This window comes from Hydra vulgaris, chromosome 11 (genome assembly GCF_038396675.1).
Source record: "Hydra vulgaris chromosome 11, alternate assembly HydraT2T_AEP".
Classification (NCBI taxonomy): Eukaryota; Metazoa; Cnidaria; class Hydrozoa; order Anthoathecata; family Hydridae; genus Hydra; species Hydra vulgaris.
Genome location: NC_088930.1, coordinates 42,460,255 through 42,479,911, shown reverse-complemented (window position 1 = coordinate 42,479,911; position 19,657 = coordinate 42,460,255). Strand labels below are relative to the sequence as shown.

The 19,657-nt window shown below is 27.3% G+C and overlaps 1 protein-coding gene across 3 annotated transcripts in view; it reads right to left on the bottom strand.

Annotated features, from left to right (window-relative positions):
* Window positions 1-4,716: 4,716 nt before the first annotated feature.
* The window catches only part of LOC100202143 (protein lifeguard 1), a 40,226-nt gene continuing 25,285 nt past the window's right edge, over window positions 4,717-19,657 (bottom strand). For 2 of the 3 annotated variants that reach the window (XM_065808890.1, XM_065808891.1), the window contains exons 8-13: window positions 13,604-13,641; window positions 13,417-13,462; window positions 13,284-13,325; window positions 12,904-12,993; window positions 6,228-6,275; window positions 5,064-6,002 (exon numbers count right to left, since the gene is read on the bottom strand). In XM_065808890.1, coding sequence (XP_065664962.1) covers window positions 5,844-6,002; window positions 6,228-6,275; window positions 12,904-12,993; window positions 13,284-13,325; window positions 13,417-13,462; window positions 13,604-13,641 — 423 coding nt within the window. In that variant the 3' untranslated portion in view covers window positions 5,064-5,843. Of the gene's footprint in view, window positions 6,003-6,227; window positions 6,276-12,903; window positions 12,994-13,283; window positions 13,326-13,416; window positions 13,463-13,603; window positions 13,642-19,657 lie in introns of all 3 variants that reach the window. The other variant, XM_065808892.1, reaches the window with a different exon arrangement.

The window sequence follows — 19,657 nt, the reverse complement described above, 5'->3', positions numbered from 1 at the left end:
ATTTGATTTTCAAAAACAGCGTTTAAAAATTTTTATAATAAAATCTAAATAATAAATTGGCAGTCGTGGCGCAGTGGTAGCGCACTTGTCTCAGAAACAAAGGATCAGCTGTTCAAACACTACCTTTGGGCAAGTTTTGCGACATCGGTTAGGAAGGAGGCGTAAATTTCCAATTAAATGCTCATCCCACTGTTATCCTTCTGAACACGATATTTTACTGCAAAGTTTCCTGAATCCATACCATATTTTCTGAGTACCTTGAGAACACCCTTTTTACCTTCATTAAAAGATGTTATTGCTGATGAAGCACTCATTTCCATTACACCCCTGCTAACAAATGTTTCCTTAGGACATATTCACCAAATTGTTTAAACTTTTGTTGTTGTTTTGAGTTTTCTCATGCAAACATTTCTCGAGGAGTTTATTAAATCATTACTTAAATCATTATTAAATCATTACTTAAATCAAGAAAAATGTGCTTGATAATTGTTTTAACTGACTTTGGAAGGAGGATTTTAGATTTTATGTATGTTTTTTTCTCCTTTAGCGTTGTCTAACCAGTATTTACACCAACTGACCATTTTACTTTGTTTTTTGTCGGATTCTGCTTCTGAACATTGACTGAACATTGACATAGTATAGCACCAATTGCCTTTTTTAACTCATATACAGTTTTGCCTTTAAAGCAGTGAATTACAATGAAAACGATGAAAACCCCTCTTCTGTCATGACGCATCACCTGATACAGATACATCTGATATCCCAGTAATCTCCTTCAGTTCAACTGCTGCTTTTTTTTGCCACTTCAGCAACAGATACATAAACTTTACTAATTTCATCTTGTGTGTGATTAAAGGTTGCTGCGCTCATTGGTGGAATTATGTTCATGAATTCAAAAACTCTATTAATTGTAGACAGACCTTTGCCTATTTCGAAATGCAATTACAGTCCTTGAGTTAATATCAAAAGCATTAGCTCCGGGGGTACTGGGTTTGTGCAAGGTTTTACGAGTGTAGGTTGAGTATTCACAAACTACAAGAGAAAGTTAGGTTTGAAAGTCCTTTCTTCTTTTTCATGTTTTTATTAAAGACTATCCTTGATGTAACAGGTTGGACAGGAGTCAATAAGACAAATAATGTCTAATACAATTTTTGTGTTAAATAAAAGATGATGCTATGAAGAAGCATCCTCCAAATGAGGATTACCTGATAATTTTTCGTGTTTGTAGAGTCGTTTGGAAAAACTGGAGTTACACTCAGTTTTGGTCGAACCCGCTTATACTTCCGTCTAATAAATAGCTTGTTTGGTCCAGTTATTCTTCTATTCAATGCTCGAATAATGCAATCAATAGCCACATCAAATCAAACTTTTAAAAATAATTTGTTATCTATAACAAAGTATAGTAGGAGCATATGTCTTTATAAACGCTAGACCTACTACTAGCGATATTATTCGTGCAAAGCTTAAATGAAGAAAGGGGTAAGGGGCTATCCATAAAGGACATTATGCATAAGAGGGGGGGGGGGGGTGAAGATGAAAAAGACAGAAAAGGGCAAGGGGAGAGGGTCATCCAAAAAGAACGTCAATGGTTTTTGACGTTGAATGATGACGCGCAATAGTTCTAAGCTATTGCGCGTAATCATTCAACTTGCTGAACACGGATCTGCTACTCACGATAAGAGGAAATCTGAAGTGTGTAGGGTAATAGTACAACTTTAGCCAATAAAATTTTTTATTGGACTATATTAGACTTAAACATAATTTTTTAGCCTCTAGATGTATTTACTTATAATTTTTTGATTACTTTATAAAGAGCCTTAAGTCATTAGATGAGCTTGGTGCTGAGTTCAAAAAGAAAGGCTACTGTCTTAGTAGAAGTGTTTTATGAACTCGGTTGATGCCAAAAAGGAGAAAATTGTTTGAAGCAAAGAGACACGTTTACACGGTTGCAATGAAGTTGATGTGAGCCCAAAACAATCTTTATTCAATTGGGTCATCGCCGCTAAGCATAAGCTCATTCCATCTCGCTAAGCAGACATTGATATCAAACCATTTAGGCTTGGAAAATCTGATGTAGTTTCCCATTTCGTTCCAATTATATTGCTTTTCGATCTGATAAAGCATTCATCATCGACAGCGTATGCTCACAGATTGGACTTTAAACAACTTTTGACTCTGCCAGAGTTTGATTCCATTTCAAAAGACCCTTTGACAAAGTTGGTCAAGCCAGTGATTGTCTTTAATGTTGATATAGCCGGATTAATTCTCCTAATAATTATATGAAACTCATCTAGACTCTAAAGAAATATTAATTCGTTATGTATAGCAAGACTTAAAGAATTAATTATCTGCATGGCAACTTATATTTAAGGTAGGACAGTAGATCTTCCTCAGGAGAAACAAAATTTTGAATTTGCTGGAGAGATCTGTGTCTCAATCTTTTCAGGTCTGATGATTGATCAGTTTCCAGCGCTGGTTAAATATATCCATCCAGATGGCAAGACGGAGCTCGATGCTTGTCATCTTATCGAAGAATTAGGAATGGTTAGCCTCTCATATGCGCATAAGCAAGTATTTCAAGCGTATTGTGAAATGTGAGGATCACGGATGTTTTTCTTTGAAAAGCAGCTTACAAGTTATTCCCGGTCAACTTATTCCTATCCACTTATTCCAATCTGCCAGTCAGAATATGGCTTGAAAGCTGTAACCATTTCAGACGTCACCAGCAAGAATCGTTTTTCATCTGTATTTTTTCTTGTCGCCTCTAATATTCAGAACACCATTCCTTAATCATTGAAATCATTCAAACTTCCTCCTAACAATCTGTTTTGTTTCTCTGTGCAATCAAGTTTATCTCAGAGAATCTGTAAGCATTTTAACTTGTACTTTGTCTCCGATAAGTAATGGGGGCATGTTAAAAAAGCATGTCAGCATTACTTATTGCGTTTTTATTAACCAAATGGCTATTACCCTTTCGCGAGTTAGACCTGTTTGTATTGCCGTCAAGTGCAAAAGAGAGTTAATGGCCGTAATTGCAGTAGGAGTGAACGCAGCATTTGCTCAATAGTTCGAGGAGGACGAAATTGAAACAGGGCTTTAATACTCCAAATGATGCGGCTATTTCAGATGAATCGGACTGCCCTATTCAAATCATATCAACTGACGATTATTTAAAAAATCCATGGATGGACGAAGAGTGAGGCAAGTTTCCATTACACACTTTGATTAAATTCAATCTATAGAATATGACCAATATAACATAATTTTTTTTTCAGGAAGGCCTACAAGAACAAACAACTGAAACAAACATGGAAATACCCAGTAAGCTACTGAATGATATTCAAACACAGAAAAATGTAATTCACTTGAAAAATTTAAATAAAAATCCCTAAATTAAAAACGAATTTTGTTTTGAAAAAAATAGGGGAGGGGGGGGGGGTGGAAAGAGTTGCAATTTTATGACATCTTTTTTGAGGGGGTATAGGAAAAAAAAACAACCGGTGACAAAAAGGGGGGAGGGGGTGAAAATTGTCTAAAAAAAGGTGACGTCCTTTATATCGTCCTCTGACAGTCCCTAAATGTTAAAACTGCCAAATAACTGCAATAAAGAAATTATTTCTAAATTTAATCAAAACATTGAACTTTTCATAAATTAGTCCTTGACAAAATATATAAAAAAATATTTGTTGTTATGAAAAAATAATCACAAAAAATGAACAGATTTGTGAATCTAGGATAAATTTTGACTTGAAATGAATATATACATATTTTTTTCGGATTTTAGGACTTTTAATACCATAAGACCACCTTAATTGGCACAACTAGCATATACCTACATACAAATAAAAATAACAGTAACTTGCAACGAGGCATCGGATTTAAATTTGATGAAAAAATTTATAATCCAGTTCGCATGTCTTTGATAGAACGCTTATTAGTAAGAACCTGATATTTCTTTTTCATATGATTTAGACGCCATGTTTTTTTAACATATTTATAAAACAGGTGCAACATGTGGTGTAATAAGAAATGGCGACAGGTGTTGGTGGTGATTTTCTTTACCTTTCTCTTTCGTTACCACCTGTTGCACTACCAGTCACCACATCTAACATAGCCAACACCTGTCACCATTTCTTATTACACTACATGTCACACCTGTTTTATATATATTTTTAAAAAATATGGCGTCTAAATCATATTTTAACCATCACTTGTCATTATCACATGTTGCCGCAACCACCTGCGCACCTTATTTTTATTTATATATAGAGGTAAAGCCATATATATAAAAAATTAAAAATCCTTTGTTAATTTTTTATATATATGGCTTTACATATAAAAATTAAAATTTTTTTTTATATATAGTCTTATCAGAGCCCTTAAGAGGTTTGTTTACCGTTGATAGTCAAAAAGAAAACTAAAAAAATGACTATATGCCTCATAACCTTAAAAAAAGCATAAAAAATGTGAAATTGATAACAATTTTTTTTTTAAGTGTTTTTAAGTGTAAAACTGCTATTACTGAATAAAGATTATTAAAAAATGAAAAGAAAAAGTTACATAACACTCAGAAAAAAATATGTTGAAATCAACTTATTCGACACCACTTCATCATTATTACCCCACATGAGTCTAACTTGTTTAGTGTAATAATGACGGTGTGATGAACGGACTTTAAAAGTGAAACATAAAAAAAAAAACCCCAAAAAAAAACACTCTATTTTGACTATTATTATTAGCAATTATAATCCCAAATAAAAAAATAAAAACATAGTTTTACACCTGTATATAAAAAAATCAGTTAGATCTAAAATTAAATTTTAAATATTTCATTTTGAACTAAAAAAAAGGGGGAAAATATTGACAATTAAAAAAAAAAAAAACGCATCTTAAAAGCTATGTAAAGCATTTATAAGCAAATAAACTTTTAATAAATTTAACAAAAAAGTCAATTAACAAAACAAAAAAAACTAATTTTTTGAGAGCCCAATAATTTGTAGAATATACAAAAACAAAGTGATTATATCGATGTATAAGTTCAATGCAGCGAAAATGTATTCCTCCGGGCTGAGCGAATATTTTTTTTGCCCTCCAAGCATTAATTGTGTATCCATCACCAAGTACTGAAAATAAAAAACAAAAACTTTTAATAAAGAACATCTTCTTTTTTTGAAGTGATGCATTTTATTACTAATCAACAATAGCAATGTTAACATTAGTTATTCCTCTGAATTTAGATTTAACGCCGAAAAATTTAATATACAAATATTAAATAACAAATCTTTTAATATTTAACTTTTAATAATTAATAATCACGTTAACAAAATAAATTTATTAATAACGAGAATAACGTTAAAATTAAATTTTCTAAAACTTTCGTTTACCCGTACATTCGTTTCCTTTCTGTAGTCATTTTCACTTGTTAGCTTCAATTCCTTTCATTAACTGTAAGGCTATCTATAACTTTTATTGCATTGTGCTTAGAAATAACTTTAGGAGGAAGCATTAAATTTGATAAAGACCCTTTGTTTTTTAATGAGTAAAATTTATTTCAATTCAAAAATAAACCAAAAAATATTAACAGCAAAAATATAAATTATTGTATTTTATTATTTGAACATATTATTTTATTTATAAACATATATATTTTAACTTTAATTTTTTTTTTGTATTTTATTACATTTAAAAAATAAAACTCTAAAAAAATCAAATTATTACTGCAAGCAAGGTTTTTATAATATGCAAGAGGTTAACAAACACTTATTCAACACACATTTAGATAACTATCCTTTATTGCATGCCTAGCTGTTTCGCCTTTCATTTGATACCTCCTGTTTTGTCTTTTATTTGTTACCCCCTGCTATACCCACTATTTCAAGAATGTAAATAAATAGCATGACAATGTCAAGATAAAGGTTCAGAGCTGCAAAGATGTAGTCTTCTGGAGATATGCTGTACTTCTTCTCCCCGCCCATCATCAATTGAGTGTCATATACCAAATACTAGAGGCAAGCACCGTGCGTAAATCAATTTACACTCAATTTTTCAATCAATTTTATTTATTAAACTTTTAATTTTAAAAAAATTATCATTTATAGTTAAACATATTTAAAAATATTAAATATAATTATTAAAAATTTAATGTTTAAAATGTTTAAAAAAAAGTGTTTAAATCAAAATTGATTTAAATAATTGATAATTTAAAAAAAAGTAAAAACAGTGCATACCAATCCGAAAATTAATGCTCCAAGACAGGCATACACCAATCGAACAATCTAAATTATTTTCAATATTATTCAAATAAAAAAATTTCAATGAAAAAAACAAACAACTTAAAAAAGTAGATCTCTATAAAACTTTGTATAAATATTTTCTAAAATAAATTTTTTAAACAAGATTTATAGTTGCACAACCATTTCTTATAAACTTATTAAATTCAATTTAATCTTTAATTTACTCTTAAGTTCAAAATATTCAATTTGTTCAAAATTATATAACTTAAGAAAGAAAACTAGAAATTTTGTAATAATATTGAAATTGTAAATTTTAACAATATTCTCAAAATTTCAAATCCAATATTTTTAGGATATGGCTATTTATACCTAGTATATCTATACACAACTGGCTATTTATACATACCAGATGTATTTTATTTATTTATTCTAGAAAAATCGACTGATTTAATTAGGGAAAACATGCAGGGAGTGTAAATAGATCAACTGACTTAAATAGCGAGAACATGCAAGGAGTGTACATACATTGATTCAAGATTTAGGTTAGGGCAGCAAATCTTAATGTAAACCCTTTCTCAAATATAAGTACAATTCCTGCATGTTCTCCCTATTTAAGTCAGTTGATGTATGTACACACTCCTATTTAAGTCAGTGAATGTATAAACAAAAATTAATAAAATACATACATATAAATAACCACATCCATAATTTTATAACTTTTTCTGACTACATATAATATGAGGATAGACAAGATATGAAGATAGACAAGATATGAGGATATCACTAGATTGGATCATCATTTAAGCAGGTAATAATAATAAAAATACTATAATATTCTGTGAAATGAAAATCACAATCAAACAACAATATCAAGTAAAAGCAGTTATCCAGTCAATATTAAGTAAAAACAGTTATCCAATCCATACCAAGTAATATTAATAGATGATTTTCCGTGCAACGCCATATCTTTTAGTAAACAATATGCGCACGCATACTTGTATGCAAAAAATATTAAAACTTTACAAGTATACATTCATAAGTTCATAATATAAATACACTTTATAAGAGTTTTTGCATTTCTTTTAAATCCGTAAACAAATTTTTGTCTTCTTTTTAAAAAATGATTGAAATAATTAGTGACATTTAAATTTTGTTTTCATTTTGAAATAATTAGTTACACAAAAAAATGTAACTAATTACATAAATAATTTGTTACACTTTTTTATATTGTAAAAATAAAATTTTTTAAACTATTTTTATAAACTTTGATTGCTATTATAACTTTTATATATATATTTATGTTCTTCTGTAAATTTTATATTCAGATTGATCTCATAAACCAACAACAACTAAAATTTTTAATCTGTAAATAATAATATAACGCTTTTCTATAAATTTACTTTTATTATTTATAAATACTTGGAGTGGCCAGCAAATTGGACATCCTGCTCAAGTCAGGAAACTAAATAAATTATGCAAAACTCAGGGAACTTTTATTGATGCAAACTATAAGTTATTATTTGACAATCAAAATAAAATTGCAAAAAATGTAATTTTGAAGTCTCATAATGACATCATAATTTAAAAGTCAATGAGAGCACTTTTGAAGCAAGTTTATGTTTTTGGGTGAAAGTAAAGGGCTATGTTAAATTTTTTGTTGCTTTGTATGTTAAAGTTTTCGAGAAAAGTCATGGAAAATGAACACGAAAATGTTTTCAAGCTTAAGCTGGTATAGAAGGCTTTATTCAGCAAATTAATAAATATATAACCTAAAGGTACAATCATATTATTTTACATAAAAAAACAAGTTATCGAATAACAGCAGTAAGTGATAAGAATCAGCACTCTGTCAGCAAGAGTATAGCCACTAGGTTCAAGCTTCTGTTACTATAAAAGTTTATTCCTATATAGTAATCTGATACGCAATCACCCAGTCAGGAGATAAAAAATTAGTTGCCTAGACTGGTTTTTATTATATACCAATTAGACATTTAATGGTATTGATATGTTTATAACTAAACCAAGTTTGCTGAATTTAAAATTTTTTTATTATATTGTGCTTTATAAGCACAAAATAAAGATGGTCCTCCGACATCAAGTGAAGTAAGTTTTAACTTTTTTAAAGGGCTACATTACCATTTAAGATAAATCTGAAAAAAATTCTTTTGTTCATCTAGTGTTAGATTTTGATGAAATATGTTTACTTAGCTGAAGTCAAGCTTATTTTTCAAATTCAATATTTCAATTAAGTTTAGTACTGTATTAATTGAAAGTAAAAAATTCTGCTTTATAAATATTGTGTTAAAATTATTTAGAAATAGTAGACTGATTATTAGGTAGTTTGGTTTCATAATTTATTTTCTCAGTATAGTAATCAAGCTCTATATCGTAGATGGTAGTATTGATAAGGATCCTTGTTTATATACTTTAACATACTTTTCTCTTCTCTTTTTTGGATCAAACTAGAAATTGGAGTGACTTTTATATATCTTATAAATATCTCCTTTTTCAATAATACAAATGCAAGCAGTACATAAGTTACAAGAGAATTCCAAGTTTTTAACAAGTTTGGTATTTTGGAAACATTACTTTTGGAAGTTTTTTTGTTTTTTCCAAGTATTTAAAAACTTCTACTAAATGATGCAGCATTTTCATGTCATCTTGCCATACAAGATTTTTAAATAGCTAACCTTCTGTATTTTTATTTTGCTCTCTAAATAATTTCTTTAAAGAGATCCCAGGAGAATGTTTAAAAAAAAAGTTTTGGCTGAATTTTTTTGATTGAAACAGATCAGTAAACATTTACCAAGAAAAACTAATATTGTAGTTTTAGTTAAAGCTCGCATTTTCTATTTTGGTCAGAAATCTTAAAAAAAAAAGGGCTATTTTTGATGCAATCTATAGACTTCATAATTTATTCAAGAGCATTTAATTCTAAAGCGGTTTAGTATATAACACCATTCTAGAATTTTGATAAAATCTAGAAACTCTTTATAATGATTTTGGTAGGCATTATTTGTTCACGTGTACAATTTTTTTCTTATTTGTACACAGATTTAAACATAAGTTTTTGTTAATTATTTTGATCATTTCACCTAAAAATTAGCCTAGAGTAATTTTATTAAATAATTTTTTTAAAAATTAATTTAAGAACCCTATTTAAATTAATATTGAAATACTTATTTTTCATTAAAAAGAACGCCCACCAAAACCTAATCCTTCAGTAGATGTTTGTATACTCCACTGTGCCTATCCCTCTATAAGTCAATCAAGGTATGTACACTCCACTGCAACTACAGCTATATCAGTTGATTTCTGTACAGTTATTCTATGCACTTATACACTTATCCAAATGCACTTATTCTATGAAACTTTAAGGAAAAAAACAAAAAACATTACTAATAAATAAATAATAGTTAAAAAACATTAAATTTATCAATTTCCAACTTAATAAGTAAAAGTAAACAAAAAAACTGATAGTTTTTACTCTTTTTTCTTATATTTCCTTGAGCAATTTTCTATGGTTTCATTAAAACTTGATAGGCATATTAATTATATAAAAACTTTATAGGCATACTAGATTTTAAATAAATTTGAAAAAACAGCAATACCTGTTTTGGTACTATTGGAGCAGTATAGCGCCAAAAAAAAAGTACTAAAAAACTATTATTTTTCTTTTGCTATTATATTAAAAATAGGAAGAAAAAAAATTTGGTTTAGTATATAAACTAATTTTCTATTCATTTTAGTTACTTCATTTATTCTTCAAGATAATAAAATGAATTAAAAAGTAATTATACGACATAATTTAACTCATTTAACATTTAAAACAGTCATTCGGTTACTAACTGAACATTAGATTTTAAAAAAATAAAGGAAAACTTATTATGATTTATACTTATAAGGTATAAAAAATTTTGTTTTTTCAAAAGATTGAAAAATTTTAAAATATTCATTCAGAGTAATGTTAACTTTTGCTTGTTTGCAATTAAGCGCTAACTGTTTTTAATAATAAATGAACAAAGGTAAAAATTTCAGTCTTAATAACAATATAGTAATTGTGCAAACTCAATATTTGAATGAATGAAGTATTGTACTGTGGTTATTTTATTTTATATTAGGAAAACGAAAAAATGAAACTTTGAAAAAATCAGAAAGTTTTGTTTCTTTTCCATTCTTTTTGACTTGATGATAATAAAAATAATGATTACAATAACAAACTTACAAATGAATAATTTGTAAGTTTGTAATTGAATTTATTTTTATTATCATAAAGTCAAAAATTTAATATTTAATCATTATTTTTATTATCACATGATGATAATAAAAATGATGATTAAAATATTAAATTTCATAAATATTACTAAGATTTATTTATTTTTAAACAATGTTTAAAAAAATCCATAGAAAATGTAACTTATTTATGAAACACAGTTTTTATAATTATACTTAATGATTAAAAAAACAAAAAATATTATTTCAATCAAAAATATAATATATTTTTTTAATCATTTACTGCATCTCTTTAAATTTAAAAGGCACCTTAAAGCACTTTGAAAATTATTAATCTTTAGTGAAAGTTAAATGAACAAATTTACCAATAATAAAATCAAAATTAAAACAATAGTAAATACGTTTATTAAATGCTTATAGTTATTGTCTATACAATGTATTATATTATATATAGACAATAACTATTCGAATACAAGATGTAGGACCTCTACCTCCTCCCCTAGTTTTAAATAGGGGAGAAAAGAGAGGGGGCTATCTCAACAACCGTCCCCCTCCCTATGTTGCCAAAAAAACAACCAATATCCCCAAATAAACTCTGGATTAGTCACTGCTATTTATTTTTAATTTTTTTGCGAATTTTGAGATTTAGTGGAAAAGTAATACAAATAAGAGTGATTTGCAAGTAAAAAAAAGTTTTTCTATGTTTCTAAGAAGAAAAAAAATCTTGCAATGAGGTTATCTTTTATACTGAAACTCTTACGATTTAAATACTCTTGAATAAACTATAGTCTGTAGAATGCAGAATTTTAAAACTTAAAATTATGACTAAAATGGCGAACTTTGTTTAAAAGTACAAAGTTAGTTTTTCTTGGTATTTGCTTATTACTTTGTTTTATTTTTACATTTTTTTTAAACATTCTCTTTAATAGAAACTCATCTCAGCACTTAAAGATCTCTTTAAATGATCATAATCAAATTTCTGGTGATATTATTCAACAAAATAAAATAGTCGATTCAATGTATGTTTAAAAACTGTATCAAAAGTTTGATTTCAGACTGATGCCTGAAAACCTTCTGATTTTATTTTGTTTTATAGCTGAGTAACAATATTGTGTCTTCCTGTATTAACATTGATGGTGACTGTATCTCCTTTTTTTATATATACTGCTACTTAAGTTATTTATCTGCATTTATTGTTGCATTATAAACAACTGATATTGTTAATGTTAACATTTAATTTTTCTGTTTGACATACTTTGCTTGCTTTTCTTGAAGAAATTTTCTTCCAACAATGTCAATAGCAGTGTTTGTTTTATTATATGATTGTTTATTTTATTGATGTTAGTTTTATGATTTTTTTTGGCTCATTGTTCATTTCTGAACTGTTAGTGGAAAGTGTAACATCCTCACCGTGGTTATTACTATATGAACTTTCTGCTTAGGATGATCCTGTTTCTCTGGCTATATTTCTTAATTGTATTTCTTAATTGAGCTAACTTTGCTTTTCTCATTTTTAATTATGTTGTACAAAAACGAACTTTGAACCTTATAATATTATTTGTCTTCATTGCAAACCACAATCCATTTACAGATTTGATATCAAACAACTCAATAAAGCTGACTTTATCATTATGTCTTTTTAAATTCTTATCCATATTTTTAACTCAGTTTTATTCTACATTAAACGTTTACTCTTCATTTTTTGTGAACTTATCTTGTCAACTCAACCTTGTTTAACTTCGTTTTTCCTTCTTTTTAACTCTGAAAATACTTAAATACTTTTAATTCTAAAAAAATTTCTCCAGCAAGTTTTTGTTCCATGCTTTTTAGCTGATCTTACTTTTTGAAAATCAAATGTCAAAATTCATTCATTCCTTAAACTACGGAAACCTTAAATTTTTATAACTAAATATTTCTAAAAGATTCTCCAACTTATACCATCAAAAATTAAAACTTGCGCATTCAAGAAATTTGGGTATTTACTTTAAATTTGCTTATTTTAATTAAAACTATGATTGAAGGGTGATAATTTTATGTTTTTCAGAAGCATTATTTCATTTTTAGTGTTAACATATGAAAACTTATATATATATATATATATATATATATATATATATATATATATATATATATATTATATATATATACTCCTCAATTAAATTTAATGGTGCTGCTACATCGACTGAGGGTTTCAATTGGGGCAGGCAATCTATCAGTTAAAAAAAAAAATTAAAAAAATTTTTTTTTCAACTTTTTCCAACCTTTTAATTAATTTTTAAAAAAAAACAAAACATTAAGTTTACAATTTAAAGACAACCTAGCTAGAGTATATTCAAATATATATATATATATATATATATATATATATATATATATATATATATATATATATATATATATATATATATATATATATATATACCATAATAACAATTACCTTGCTGTGAAAAAATATTGTGAATATTCCAAAACATAACAAAACAATGACAAGAACAAGTAAAAATCCACCCATCATTGTGAAGTCATACTATCAAAAAAAAAATCCACCTATCATTGTGAAGTCATACTATAAATTAAAAAAATCCACCCATCACTGTGAAGTCATATTATAAATAAATAAAAAATCCACCCATCATTAAAAAAAATTAACAAAATTAAAAAATTTAATAATTTTGCTTTTCTAAAAAAACTACAGTACTTGAAATATTATATTAAACAATTTAAAATCAAGTTTTTTTCAATTTTCTATCAAATTTGCTTGTAAAAAACTTTAAAAATTAAATTTAGCAAGAAATCCATAGATTTTTTATATCTTACCTTTGTTTGAAAAGCAAAAATAGTAATTGCCAGGGAGACAACCTATTATAAATATTTAAGAGTGTTTATGTTTACAGCAAGATTGTTAAAATATTTTATAACTAATACATGTTTTGAAGCTTTTACAACTTACTGCAACAATACCCATTGCTAACAATACTTCATTGACATTGTAATGCCTAAAAAAATAAAACATATACTAAAAGACTAAAGGCTTTTATATACATACATACATACATACATACATACATACATACATACATACATACATTTGAAAAGTTTAAAAATTGAAAAAAAAAAGAAAAAAAAGAATTACATACGCTGAAACAACTCCAATGAGATAACTTTCACACAATGTCTTCATTTTTAAAAAGAAAAAAAATTAATAAACCATCAAACAATTTTTAAAATTATTTTCAATAACTAAGTTTCTAGGAAAACTTTATAAAAAGATCAAAAAATGTTGCCAATAATTTAAATCAACTAGTTACCCTTAACTGTTACCCAAATGATTTAGAAATGGGGAACATAATATATACTTAAGAATATTATATAGTTACTTGCTATCATTGTTGTGGATCTTTTCTTGATCGTAATTTAAAAAGCCATATAATTAGTAGCTTCTTAAATTATTCTTTAATTATCAGGCATAATTTAAGCCTTTTATTATAATATTGGGCTTATTAAATTACAATCAAAAGCTTTTTTTAATCAAATTTTACTAATATTATTTATATAAAATTTATGTAAAATAAAAAGTAAAAGTATTAAACGTAAAAAATTAAAACATTAAAAAAAATTTCTATATCTAATTTTAGAGTGGAATGCAAGAAGCCAACTTGAAAGTCAAATGAATTTGTATCTAAAAAACGAGATTTCAAGTTGTTATTTTAAGCTAGGTACCAACCAGACTTAAAAGCAAACTTGAAAATAAAAAAACAAATTGCAATTATTATTTTGTGAATATGTTGTGAAAAGTTATACAGATTTTTCTATGTTCATAATAATTTGGAAAATATATTAGCCAATTTCATGAGTGAATAACTATATATATACAATATAAATACATTTCACCAGTACAAAAATTGTCGATTGCATTTTGGTTTTATGCTACTGGTACATTTTAGGTGAGAAAGTATTTAGGGTAAACTGGGGTAATGTGAACTAGGGGTAAAGTGAACTATTTTTTTATATTAAAAAATTATCGCATTTAAAAAACTTTTTGTTTAGTAATTAGGGATTATTTTTGCTTAATACAACATTTTAAAATTTTTCAAAAAAAATTAAATTTAAAATATAGCTTTTGTTTTGATGAAAAAGCCATTTTAAAAAACGAGTTTTGCGAAAGTTTTAAAATGACTTAATCAAACTTTGCGAAAGGTTTTATTAAATTTAAGATTTGTTGTTAATGTGAACATCAGTTATATTACTTATATACATTTTGAAGATGATATAATGCTGCTTTACGAAAATTGTAGTTTTTATCATGATATAAAACAGCTAAGTTTTTAGTTTGTAAATCAATTTAGTTCACTTTACCCCTCATTTTTCAGTCTAATGGGGGTAAAGTGAACTAGTCTTTTTGTTATGTTTTTTCATCAAATACTTTTAGTGGAGCTGTATATATACATCGTAATTACTTAACAAAACTGTTTACTCTTAAAATAAATGTTTGGTGTGGAAATTTTCTTGAAATTTATTTCAGAAATATAATATATTGTAATAATGCCAAGAAACTGCATTAAGATAAAAGAATCTCGAAGGAAAACATATGCACCTAATTTGGTATCACATATCTAACTTTCAGTAGGTAAACCTTGAAACATATGCACCTAATTTTGCTAATTGCTTATCTTTGATGGTTATACGAGTCATATTTCTTTAGAAACTGTTAAAAAAGCAATTGAAAATTGTATAACTATTTTGTGTTTGCCAGCACACTGTTCGCATTTGCTACAGCCACTTGATGTGGGAGTCTTTCGCCAAGTTAAATATGTATAGCATGAAATTCTGGCTAATTAGTATACTGAGTCAAGGCAGAAGGTGGTTGGGAAACCTGTTTTTCCATCTTTACTAAAAAAACTTCATGATACCTCTTTTGAGCCAGCTCATTTAGTAAAATCATTTGCCAAAACTGGAATTTTCCCCCTTGATCTATCTACTATATTATCTGACAAGTTAACTCTTTCCAAAATCTATAAAAAAAATCCTTTTTCTCAGAAAAAAAATAATTGTGACAACAAGATCCCTCAAAATATTGCTTTGAACACCAATGGCAATGATCAAAACAATACTTGTGAAAATTTTTTTATTGCGAAGTTAAAAAATAAATACAATTCTCACAAAACTATAATATCAGTAGACAAAGACTTGAACAATGAAAAAATAAATCAACTAATAATATCAGATGTAGTTTATTTTAATGGAAATAAAATCATAAATGAAATAGTGAAAGAATAGTTATTGGCCACAAAGGGTGATGTTTGTTAGTACAACAAGTGACCTAAGAAAAAAATAAAAAGACACTATGGAGGTGAGTGTCTTACATCAGAAGATGTGTTTAAAAGATTAAACGATGAAGAAAAGGAAGGCTTTAAAAGAAAGATCAAGCAGCAAGTCAAAATACAAAGTAAAAAAAATAATTTATTAAAAATAACAAACACAAAAGAGTTAAAGATAAAGTAGTTCACTTTACCCCAATGTGGGGGGTAAAGTGAATTAGTGAACATGTTTTTTTTGAATATATATTTTGCATTGTAATAATAATTTGTCTTAATCTTAGCATTTTATTTATGTTGTACCTAATAATTTAAATGGTATAAATTTTGAAAACTGCAAGACATTAGGCTTTTTTTCTGAATAATTTTCCTTTAAATTTCAAAAACAGTTCACTTTACCTCAGTTTACCCTATATTATAATTACAATTATATTATCATAACTGTAAATATAACAAATAACTTATATATATATGTGTGTGTGTGTGCATGTGTGTGTGTGTGTGTGTGTGTGTGTGTGTGTGTGTGTGTATGCACCTATAGTATCCCTTATAGGGACAGATTTCACAAAAAAAAAAACACTTTCGGGGACTAAAATGTACTTGATAATAAGCATTATCGGGAAAATGTTATTGATAATGCTTATTATCGGAAACATTTTAGTGTACCTAAAAAAACATATTTTTATAATATTAAAATCGGTTTTATGAATGTAACAATGTCAATATTTTTTGTAAATTTTAATTTTAATGCAAAGTTACTGTTTTTATATTTTTGGCTTTACACTTTAAGTTTTCAGATAACTTCAGTGACTCTTTTGGGTATACAAATATAACAATATTATTATATACATATCATCTTCAGTGACTCTTTTGATATACGTATATAATAATATTAATATTGTAAAATACTATATGTAAAAAGCAAGAAAGAGAGCTAAGTTTGTATTGTATTAATTATCCTAAAAATGTACTTATAGAATATCCTTTATGAAATTTTTTCGAAAAAATAATAAAAATTCTAATATTGCAATATCCCTGTAAAATGCTAAAATAGAATTAAATGATCTTGTGGCAATATTTGCAGAATGTTATCTCCCATTATGGTATTATAGTTTAATTAGGCTACTTTTGCCAGCTTTCTTTTGCTTTCTTTTACTAGTAATCGAAAAACTGATTTTTTTACTATTAATTGAAAAATAGATGGTTTACCTAAAAGTAATTGTTTATTATTTTTATCCAAAAGTAATTGTTAATAATATTAACTTAATCAATGCAAAGAAATTTTCTCAAATTTATATAATTTTCCAATTTATATAATGTATAAAATTTTTTATCTAATTTGTATAATTTTCTCTAATTTACATAATGAACCAAATAGCCACACTAGGCCAATTGACTTGGCCTCGTGTGGCTATTTGGTTCATTATATAAATTATCTGGATTTCTGAAATGTGATTAGGATTTTGGGACGTAAGGTAAAGTGGGGTATCATTAAAACATCTTTCGAAAATAATATTTTTTTTAGTTGTGACAAACTAAATTTGATAGGCAATATTTCTACACGTTTACCAGTGATATCGCTGCCATAAACTGATGAAGAATTTAACTAGTTATTTATGTGTTTTCTTGTCATACATAAAGTTATAATAAGTTATAAAACATCCAAAACAGCATCGTACTAATTTTTCTTTTTTGTGATATTTCTGTCTAATTTGTATAGACAATCATCAGACAAAAAATACAACTTAAAAACCATTACGATATAAAATTTAAAAATCATAAAGAAGCCATTACAAAGACGATGTCTTTGTAATGGCGATGAATTGCTTTGTTTTTATATGAATTTCTTAAATAGTGGTCTTCGACTATTTGAAGCAACTTTTACCCCGTTATCCCTGCTAAGCAGTACCGGGGAATGTTTAACCTCCTGAGATGTTTGCACATAGTTAATTTCAAGCGATTTCCTTATTTTCCTTTCATGATAGTTCCTATTTATAGATAAAGTTTTTGGGTGCAGCCAGTTGAATATCTCATGGCATTCTTTGCAATGCTCAGTTGCTCCAGAAGCATATCAATTGCCATTTATCCAATTAGTTTGCTGTTCTATACTTCTTTGCAAAATTCTCTTTTTTGTTTCCCCAATATAAATTCCCCCACACGAACACATAAGCTTGTACATCCCAGGGTTGCTGTTTGGCATTAAACTAGATTTGTTGTTAAAGAGAATTGTTATTAAATTAGGTGGTGTTGTAAAAATAACTTTGATATTATATGTTTTTAGTGCTTTTCATAGTTTCGGTCCAAGTTTTGGTAGCCAAGGTAGCTTTATTATCACAACATTATTTTCTAGTTTTTTTGCAACTTTATCGTTAGGATTGTTTCAACTTGAAAGGTAATTTGCAGCAATTGTTTTTAGATTTGATCTCTTATGACCATTTTCAACAAACATATCTATTATAAACTGAATCTCATTGTTAATTTATTTTTCAGAGCAGATTTTGGCGGCTCGTGATATGAAACCTTTAAAAACTCCAGTAATAATTGCAGGGTTGATATTTGAGTCAGGTTTTATTTGTATGATTGTTATTGCTTCTTCACAGTGGACTTTGAAATCATAATGGTAATTATTTGTGTTAGTTATTTATATCTAAAAAATTTAGTTCTCTCTGATCATTTTCAACCTCTGACATGTACTGAATATTGGAGTCTTTTTGATTTAATAAAATAAGAAATTTGTCATGCTTTTCAACTGATTCAAATCTGGCATGGCTATCATCAACATACCTTCTAAAAAATTTGGGTGAAAAATTGTCGATTTCCACAATATTTAGAGCTCTTGTTTCCAACTTTTGTAAGAATGCCTCTGCAATAACAACCATTAGTGATAACCTAATTGGACCTGAGATAGGTATGGTTCTAATTTCATTTTTATACAAAAAAATAGCATTGACTAAGACATAGTTCTATTAATTGGTAGATGTCAGTAAATGTTAATTTGGTTCTTGTTCTAAAATCAGTTATATCATTGTTAAGATAATCAATTATCACGGGTATGGCTTTATCAACTGGTATTGATGTATACAAAGTTATTACATCATAAGATACTTGAATTTCATCTAGACTGACACACCAGGATTTTGCTTTGTTGACAAATGATATAGAATTCATCAAGCGTGTTTTGTTTTTGTTTAGGGTAGGCTGAATAATTTTAACAAGATATTCTGAGGTACCATACGGAGGAGTGCGATGTTAGAAACTACTGGTCGCATTGGATAATTTTTTTCCGGCTTGTGAGCTTTTATAACGCAGTAAAGTCGTTGGGGAATACAAATGAATATAATTAAAAATACGTTTTTTTATCACACTTGTTTTCTTTTCTTAATTTGCACAAAAGTTTCTGGAACTTTATCATAAGTCTATAAAATAGTCTAATATTATTGATAATTAATTTTGTTGATGGGGTTTAACTGTCAATGTTACCCCTATATGATGTAACATTGACAGTAGTATGTTTATGCTCTGTTGTGTTTATTTGTGTTAAAATGTGTTTATGTGTGTTAAAATGTGTTTATTTTAATTTCTGAAACAACGAAATACTTTTTTACATCTTCACTTTCTGATGTTTTATTCTCACCAGTATTATGCGTCATTGTTAGGTGTGAATTTTAACTTTTTGAGAGTGTTGGTTTTTAGATCTGTTGACATTTAATATCTTGATACATTTTTTCCTAAGATTAATCTTTTTAATTTAGGGATCGCTTTGTTTGATTCCATTTCATGTAATTGTGAAAGATTTATCAGATGGAAGCATTTAACTAACTTTTTCTTGACTCTGGGCCTATGGAGTGACTTTAGCATTTCTGTCAATGTTACCCC